Source organism: Leiobunum rupestre, chromosome 2, assembly GCF_980474605.1.
Source record: "Leiobunum rupestre chromosome 2, qqLeiRupe1.1.hap1, whole genome shotgun sequence".
NCBI classification, from domain to species: Eukaryota; Metazoa; Arthropoda; class Arachnida; order Opiliones; family Sclerosomatidae; genus Leiobunum; species Leiobunum rupestre.
This window is the reverse complement of record NC_143385.1, coordinates 31,890,845-31,900,923: the sequence shown is the minus strand read 5'-3', so window position 1 is coordinate 31,900,923 and position 10,079 is coordinate 31,890,845. Positions and strand designations below refer to the sequence as shown.

General features: G+C 41.0%; 1 protein-coding gene across 1 annotated transcript; it reads left to right on the top strand.

Moving 5' to 3' along the window:
• Window positions 1-4,142: 4,142 nt before the first annotated feature.
• LOC149957339 (uncharacterized) lies at window positions 4,143-6,493 on the top strand. The gene is made up of 2 exons (XM_090166979.1): window positions 4,143-5,327; window positions 5,378-6,493. Exons 1-2 carry the CDS (start codon window positions 4,143-4,145, stop codon window positions 6,491-6,493), a joined length of 2,301 nt encoding a protein of 766 aa, XP_090023105.1.
• Window positions 6,494-10,079: the final 3,586 nt, after the last annotated feature.

Here is a 10,079-nt window from a genome sequence, read left to right as displayed (position 1 = left end):
TATCACGTTTTTTGGAAGTTCATGTTTTTGTGTACCCGATTTCCTTTAAGGCTTATTCCAACGAGCCAACAGTTTTACGAAACATCCTTCTGATTACACAATACCAAAAGTAATAAATACTTCTATTAAATAATGAAGTTTGGTACTAGAAGAGGTAATTTTTAAGAACCATAGCACAGTTTTCAAAAATTCCTAACTAACAAAGCTGGGCTTAAATGTAGACTCGTATTTACACTTAATCAAAGCAAGTGAAATTTTTTCTCTAAATAAACCATTTCTTGGATAAGAAAACCTAGTTTTTTTTAACTATCTTTTAAAGCTAAGGTTACAAGAATGTATTCATTGATATTTAGGGAGGATGACTTGGTCTAGTTTCCCCCGCTACAAAAGGGGGAAGAAAAATCGTCACCGGCGTTGGCTTCAATCTGGTCGGAAGACTGACGTTGGTTTAGGTGAATTAGCTTTCTTTTCGAGCACGAGGGGGTTTGGAAACCGCGCTAAAATTCCTCTCAACATAATTATTATCCCTGAACAAAAATAAATACCTAATTAACCACTTATAATCCAGGCAATATAGTAATTATTTTGGCAGAGTTCGGAAAATATAGGGAATATTTGAAAGTTGCAGGATATGTAACTTTGACCTTCTTGATGAACGTACGTCGCGGAGTGCCCTGGTGTCCAAAGTAAGGGTTCGCCGCCATCTTGGAAAATGGCCGCCTAAATCACTCTTTTTCCCTACATTTATCGTTATCTCATAACCCGTACAACCCACAAGAGTATAATATTTTTTGGAAGATAAAAGAATAAATTAGGCATAAGAACATGTATCTATGTGTGTATGTACGACTAACTGCCTGACAGATTGATTTTAGTGGTTTTCGGAACTTTCTTGTTTTTTAATTGTTATAAAAGCCACAAAAATAATCTATAGAGATTTACTTGACTACAGTTATAAAATCTCGGTTTAACCATAATTATTACTATGCGTGCATCAAAAATAAGTAAAGTTGTTTGAAATATAATTTTATTTTGTCGCGTACCCGTTTATACCCAATTTTGAAGATTCGAAAGTTTCATTCTTATACTATTGTGACCTCGTTCACACAATAACGAAATACGGTGCTAACCAACACATTTGTGGTTTTGTTTCCCGGCCTTTTGGGGCACACCTGCCCGCTGTGCTGGGTTATGTGGACCATTGTGGGCCCGTCGTTCCCCTGTAGGCTCTCTCGAAAGGGTATGTCTCTTCACCTACGTAGGTAGGGTGTCGGCTGGAGTTGCTATAGCATCCACTCTTAATCCTTCTGCTGGGTTGAGTGGCTTGCGTCAAAGGTGCGACCATCAGTAGTAGGGTACTACTACCCATGCTGAATTTGTCACCTGTCCGGGCTTGTGGACGCTTACGTAGGGCACTATGATGATTGACCTCCGGTAATATGGTCTCCTTTACTAGGTGCACCGAGCTTTAAATTCTGACACACTGACTACAACTGTGCTATATGCAAAAAACCACTTAAAGACAGACAAACTGTATTGGTGAGCCAAGGGTTCGAAACATGGGTGAACTTTAGTTGAAAACACGAGGATCGCCTAAATGAAAAGTTTGAAAATACGGAATCGATGGAGCTACATAAGTCATGCCTAAAAAACTATTATTGTAAAGCAGCGACAATTTATCACCATTCTAAACCGAAAGAAGTAAACTCACAAAGTAAAGTGTTTCTTTTGATTTCAAAGATCATTGTTTTACATGTGCTAATGAATGTTATCTAATAGCCTATAAGTAAGAACTCATTGCATAAAACTTACAAGGAGACTACCCGAGGTGTTACACACCGATTTTGTTCAAACTCGGGGGATTGGTAGACCTTCATGTTACTTGAAAAATCCTAAAAGGATTTTATTCAATGGGCAACAGGTTTGCCATGGCAACGAAAAATGTTTTTGACAACATAAAATTGAAATTTTCCCATTGAAAATAACATGGGATTTTGACCGATTTCCCTGTGAAAAAATTAAAAAATGATATAAAATGTGATCAATTTAATTTTTTCGTCAATTTTTATTATTTTGTTTTAATTTTAATTTGTTAAATTTAATCGGTCAAAATCCAATGTTATTTTCAATGGGAAAATTTCCATTTTATGTTGTCAAAAACATTTTTCGTTGCCATGGCAAATTGATGACAACTCATTTAATTACATACTTTGAATGGTTATGAAACCTTTCGCGGAATGGGAGGAATAATGTGCGTCACACCGAAAAATGCTATTTCAAAGGGACATGTTATCGTTAGGCAAGTCCAACAACCGTCCTCTAAGCACATGTCAGATATTAACCAAATAAAAGTTCGAACGTGGTGCAATACCAATGAATCAGTTCCAACCAGACACGGATTGTGAATACTGATATTTTATGGATGAGTTCGTTTTGGTGGAAAGTACCAGAATGTCAAAATTGGAACGGATATATGAAAGTTATAACGAAGGACCAAGGCAATTTCAAAACATCTCAAGTACTAACTCTTCCATTCGTTAACGTAAAATCATCAGACATGAACACTCTTTACATAGATTTAATGTTCGCGTCGGAAGAATGTAAGAAGCTCAAACAAACCACGTGTTTCGTTTGACTAGCCTCTTCATTATAAAGTGCAATAAATCATAAAATCAGAGACTGGAAATGAATTATCTTCTGTAGCAGTTAGACTTGACGGATACCATTGATTAATGTCTTTCATGGGAGCAGTTGTTCACTTTATGGGTAGAAGTGGTCTTCAGGAGCTTTGGTCGCAAATATACGCAGGGGAGAGTACAGATAAAATGTTATCGGGTATTCGTATTCAAGAGCTCTTCGTGTATTTAGCAGTCGTTTTGTTTAACAATCTCGATATCGATGACGCAACACGGGGAATTATTGAAACAATGCAACGAACAAAAAAGTTTCCATCGATGCCATTGAGAAAAATTCATGGATGACGGATTTACGGACAAGTTCAAAAACAATAAAACGACGTTTTTTTATTTTGTACCATGTGGCATCGTTCTCCTGATGATGGCCTAAATAAGCTGACACTGAAGTCGGTCTTCGTAAATACTGATTTTAATATTTAGCCAAATTAAAAAAACGTTGTTTTATGATATTAAGGAGCTGGGAGTAGTGGCGTACTCCTGTAATCCCACGCGTCTGGGAGGCAGAGTTTGTGGATGGCCGTGTGAGGAAGACCACCAATCCCCCAACGGGTTGTCGGAATATTTTCGCCACGGGTGTCCCCACCCCTGTTGCCACGTATCCCCCCGTTGGCGTGGCCGTTACACTTATCTCGCCCTGATTTATCAGATATTGTGTGCTGGTGTCCAAGGCCTTAGGTCGACACCGATTTGTGTATCTCAAAGGCTACAAGAAACCCATTGGACGATTGAGCACGTAAGATTTTTTCGAGATTGTTTTCGTGGTCGAGTTTTTTGGGATAATGATCCATCTACTACTTTTTGCGGGTTCGCGATTTGTTTTCGTGCCGGCTTGGATATTATCCCTTCGCGAGTTTTTCGCAGCGGCTGCGGGTGTTTTTTATTTGTCTCCGCGGTCGTTGAAGACGTGCCTTTGGATTTTTCGAGTATTTATGGGCCGAATGTAGTGTCGGCGCGTACTGCTTTCATGTCAACGGCGAAATTATGGTGCTCTATTTTACCTCGTCCAATTATTGCGCGCGATTTTATAGATGCTTTCAACTATAATCTAGATCGCCACTCTGCTTGCAAGGCCTGTCCGGTTTGTCAGTGTTGTAGATCAAAATAGATGTTTAGTTTATGTAGATAAAAAAAAACACTTTATCTCGTTAGATAAGATTAGAAGTTGTATATAAAGGGAAATCGTGATATGGAGAGGCACTTCTCTCCGAATGTTAAATAACCATGTATGATTGTAAATAAACCTTTTACCAAACAAATCCACCTTCTTGTCACTTGGAGACACAACAAAATGGCGACGGAATATAACCAACGAACCCAGTGAAGTACTCGGCAATACTCAACCATCGCATCCGCATTCCTTGGCAACGACGATCCTGATAGACTACCAGCTTAGAGAATCATGACATCGCTTGGGAATATTGGGCCTTTCGATGAAACAACCGAAACATGGTCACAGTATGCAGAAAGGTTGGATCAGTACCTTTTGGCGAATGGAGTCAGAGAAGAATTAAAACGACCTACTTTCTTGACGGTAATTGGCAAACAAACATATGGGTTATTAACGACATTTTAAAACCAGGAAAACCAACCGACAAGTCGTATGAGGACTTGGTAAAAGCCTTGCAAGATCACTTGAGCCCGAAAACATCCGAGATCATGGATACATACCGATTCCATAAACGTGATCAACAACAAGGGGAGTCCATAGCCACGTACATTGCAGAACTCCGCAAAATGTCCGAGCACTGTAATTTTGGTGAGTCACTAGAAAGAGCATTACGTGACAGATTTGTTTGCGGAATAAGATGTGACACCACACAGAAGCGCCTTCTCACTGAAGAAACGTTGACGTTGAAAACAGCTCTGTCTATAGCTCAGTCAATGGAGGCAGCTACAAGAAACGCAATTGACATGAAAGGTCAAGGCGTATCAGTATCAAACCCTGTGAACCAAATTCGTCATCACAGGCGTGGTGGAGCAAAGAAACCGGCAAAATCTGAGACGCAAAAAGACAGCTCAACAACCCAAAACGCCAGATGCTATAGATGTTCATCCACGGAACACAGGTCGGACGCTTGTAAATTTATTAAATCGGAGTGCCATTTCTGCAAGAAGTCGGGACATATAGCCAAAGCCTGTAAACAAAGGGCTAGAACCACTAAAAATGTAAGCTCGACACATAACACCGTTCATAACATCGTTCCAGTTTCAAGTATTCCGACAGAAGGCGCAAACTTCCAGGCGGAATACGCGCTTTTTCACGTTCAGCATGGAGATCCTTTTCAGCAACGTGGAGGACTGGAACCAATCCACATTCATATATCGATTGACGGACACGCAACACGTATGGAGTTAGACTCAGGTTCAGCGTTCTCTTTAATGCCGGCAGGAGCCTACTCAAGCATTGGGGATTTGACGTCCGTCAAACCGTTCGATAAAAACTTAACCTCTTTCTCTGGTCACCAAGTGAAAATTCTGGGATATGTAAAAGTAACTGTAAAATTTAAAAACACTAAAGATACTCTTCCATTATTAGTTTATGACGGCAAAGGGCCGACTTTGTGCGGACGCCAATGGATCTTCTCAAAAATGAACCTCATCGAGCAAATTCGGGAAATTCACCAACTTTCCGTACACTATGTGGAGAAAATAGCAACTCCTTGGCGTCAATCTTGGAAAAGAACCGGGAATTGTTCACGCCCGGAATTGGCCTTCTCAAGGATGTAAAGGTTCACCTGCATGTGAAACCCGATGCAGTACCACGTTTCTGTAAGGCACGACCCGTACCATACGCCTTCAAAGACAAGGTTGACAAAGAGTTGAAGCGCTTACAAGACGCCGGAATTTTAACCAGCGTCCCACATTCAGAATATGCCGCACCGATTGTCACCGCAGCAAAACCAAATGGCGGAATACGTCTATGCGGGGATTTTTCCATTACGGCAAATCTCGCCATTGATGTCGAAAAGTATCCACTGCCGAAGACTGAAGATATCTTCGCCAATCTGGCCGGATGTCGATATTTTTCTAAGATCGATCTAAGAGAGGCTTATTCTCAACTCGAACTCGATGAGGAATCAAAAAAACTTGTCGTTATAAATACTCATAAAGGTCTTTTTAAACCTAACAGATTACCATACGGAGTATCGTCCGCTTCCGCTGTTTTCCAACGTCACATTGATATGGTCGTCCAAGGTATAGATGGTACAGCAGCTTTCCAAGACGATCTACTAATCGGTGGCAAAACCAGTAAAGAACATTTACAGCGATTGGATGAAGTACTTACGGCGCTTCGACGAGCGGGTTTAAAATTACGTAAGGAAAAATGCGAATTCCTTAAAGAAGCACTGGAGTATCTGGGATACAAAATCGACGCTGAAGGACTTCACCCACTCCAAGATAAAATGCAAGCCATAACCAATGCTCCAGAACCGCAGAACCTAGACCAACTACGATCTTTCATTGGCCTGCTAAACTACTACGGACGTTTCCTTCCAAACAACTCAACTACGCTCGCACCTTTGTATCAGTTATTACAGAAGGAAAAGGCCTGGGAATGGACGGATGTACAGCGAACAGCGTTCAAAAAGGCGAAACTAGCGCTAAAAAACTCAAATTTGTTAGTACATTATGATCAGTCGAAACCTGTCACACTAGCATGCGACGCCTCACCTTACGGCATCGGAGCCGTACTGTCGCATGAAGGAGAGCAGGGAAACGAGCGGCCAATCGCGTTTGTATCTAGAACGCTCTCCAAAGCTGAAAAAATTACCCACAGATTGAGCGAGAAGCGCTAGCCATCGTCTACGGAGTGACCAAATTCAGAAATTATCTGCTGGGCAGAAAATTCAAGTTAGTAACTGACCATAAACCACTAGTACCCATCTTTTCAGAAAATAAAGCCATTCCAGCTATGGCGGCATCCAGAATGCAGCGTTGGGCTTTAACGTTGTCTTCATACCAATATACCATTCATTACAAACAAGGCAGGCTACATTCAAATGCCGACGCCCTCAGCAGACTTCCGTTGACGTCGGACGACTTCGAAACTCCAGAACCGGAAGAGCACGTTTTCAGCATATCGGAGGTGCATTCGTTTTTCCACGTAACGTTAAAAATGTTACAACAAGAGACACAAAAAGATCCAACCCTCCATAAGGTCCTGAAATTCACTGTGGACGGGTGGCCAACGTCAGATCCGAAGCGATACCTAACCACGACCTTACCATTCTTTCGACGCAAGAACGAATTATCAAGTAGTCGAGGCGTCATTCTATGGAACAACAGAGTCGTCGTACCCCTGAAGTTTCAAAGGAACATCCTCGATGAACTTCACAGTACGCACCAGGGGATGACTCAACTAAAAGCACTCGCTAGATCCAAGGTATGGTGGCCACGAATGGATGCCCAGATAGAAGAGAAAGTCCGAGGATGTACAATTTGCCAAAGTAACGCACCCATGTCACGAAAAGACTATTCAACTTGGCCGGAATCAACAGCTCCGTGGTCGAGAATCCACATGGATTTCGCGGGACCCTTACAAGGGAAGTATCTATTAATAATTGCTGATTCCTATTCTAAATGGCTAGAGGTCGAAGTCAAAAATACCACATCCACGGCAGCCGTTGTCACATCGCTGAGGCAAATCTTCGCACGATTTGGTTTACTACAAACACTTGTCTCTGACAATGCAACTTGCTTCAGTAGCCAAGAATTCCAAAATTTCCGGTCCAACAACGATGTAAAACATCTCTTCGCCGCAACATTTCATCCGAAGTCAAATGGGTTGGCCGAAAGGAACGTACAAACGGTGAAGAGTTCCCTCAAAAAGATTTCGGGAGGAATATCCAAATTAACGGAACTGGTCGATGGTGGTCTAAAAGAACACACTGGCGGATCTCTCGAGACGAGAATCGCACGATTTCTCATCAACCATCGGCGTACTCCAAATTCTACTGGACAATAACCTAGCGAACGCATGCTGGGGAGATCTATCCGTACCAGGCTTGACATCTTTCATCCTGGCGATCACAACCCAGACTCCATAACACTTAATAAAGAAAGTAAGAACACGTCACATCAAATTAACGATTTTGTCTTTGCAAGAAATTTCGGCAAAGGACCCAAATGGTTCAAAGGAAGAATCACACAGCACATTGGAAACGCAATGTACACCGTACGGATTCTGGACGGTTCAACCATCAGGCGACACAGAGATCAAATTCGGAGGAGGAACAATAACAATGGAGAAGAAATGAACAAGAACAATGTAGAAGTATCAGACGATTGGTTTCCGAACTGTCCGAAAAATGCGGAAACTGTCAGCTCGAAAATAAATCCTGAAACGTCAACAACAACACCACACAGTGAATCAATAACGACGCCACACAGCGAAATCGTCCAACATAGCACTTCCGCGACAAGCCAGCTGACGAGCAGCTCTGAACTACTTCCTTCAGTGGACATCCGGACGCAACCTGTTACATCAACGATGGTCAAGTCGAGCAAGCAACAAAAAACTGTAGAGCCCAGCGAACCAACACGCAGATCAACGAGAAGTACCAAGGTACCAGAAAAACTCATTCTTTAATACCAAAGACCTATTTAGCATACCTAAGCCATCTAATTTAAACGGAAAGGTATTGTTGTAGATCAAAATAGATGTTTAGTTTATGTAGATAAAAAAACACCTTATCTCGTTAGATAAGATTAGAAGTTGTATATAAAGGGAAATCGTGATATGGAGAGGCACTTCTCTCCGAATGTTAAATAACCATGTATGATTGTAAATAAACCTTTTACCAAACAAATCCACCTTCTTGTCACTGCTGATTACCTACCTGGAGACACAACAGTCAGCCTACGTCTTTTAAATTGTGGTCTGTGGGACTGGATCTTCATGATCCCTGGCGGATGTCTCACCAAGATCCCTTCGATTTCACGCATTCGTCTCATTTCGCCTATCTCCTTTTCCGTTCATGGAGCCGTGCCTTTAGTTTTTGATCCTAGTGCTGTTCAACTCGGTCCAATGGTTTGGGCATTTAATTCTACTTTACTGTAAGAAGACCGCTTTCGCAATGCCTTCAGCGTATGGTTAATTGGAGTCGCGACACCAAAGAGTACCGTCGGGATGGCCGACCGGTCTAAGGCGTCAGGTTTCAGCTATGCTTCCTCGAAAGAGAGCGTGGGTTCGAAACCCCCTTCTGAACAGATGTTTATTTTCATTTATCTCATCTTCGATCGATAGTTTCGTTTTCTTAATTGTAAGACAATTGCTGTATATTGTGTTACATTATATCTGAATATTGTGTTACATTATCTCCGTGTTTCTGTTTCGAGTTTCTTTTATTTGGAAAAAAATATTTCCCGATATTAAAATAAACGATCCTCGTTTGAAGCGTTTAAGTTGCGAGAACACCTACTTTACGAAGAAATACTCGTTATTATTAACTCATAAAATATAAGCCGAGCCAAATTTTCAACTGATCTTTGGCATTGACTCTTGTGGACAGAATTTTAAAACAATACTGAGTTAAAGACGTCATATTAAAAAACCATCTCAAGCGATAATAGCTGCCAAGAAGATGTTTTGGAGAATTTAATGGACGTAAATGAAAATAATCAAAATGAAAATCCACGTCTTCCCTTGGATTTAAAAAAGGCTTTTCTCTTAATTATTCTTAAGTATAGCGAACAGCGCCGGTTGGCACATTCAATTATTCGGGATGAACGATTTGCTAGGCTTATGCAAAGAACAATTCACCGCGTAAGCGCTGAAAAGGTTCAACGCTGACGATAACTTTGACAAAAGCGCTCGTAAAGATATCGAGAACATGATTGGTTGAATAGTTGATTTTATAAAATAAAAAGTGGTCTTGCCCAACTTGTTAAAATGTTGCTTCTACGTCACAAGATACAGCTTTATTAGTATATTTTGCGCACGAGCGATTTGCACGCGCGCTAAAAAAACCTATATTCCTCGCGACTGTAGCGCGCGCTAGTAGGCTTGTGAAAGTAAGAGACTGTGACGTAAGAGCAACATTTCAACAAGAAGGCCATGTTAGTTTATAAAAAGAACTATTCTATTCAAAAGGTAAAAACCTAAACGCCATTTCCATAACGTATCCTTACTTAGCACCATTGCAAATCTTTGCAAAGAACCTGATGTGTTTAGTTACTATGAAAATTTCCCCGATGTTCTGTCTAATTTCGTTAACGCGTCGTTTTGCAAACAAATCGAAGAAATAACCCGACCAAATTTAGAATTGGCAGTAGGAAATAGCCCTAACTCGATTCATCTTTAAATTTATTTTGACCAGTTTGAAGTTGTTAACCCACGGACCGTAAATTTAAGAGGACAGGTTTGCGATAGCCTTCCACAGT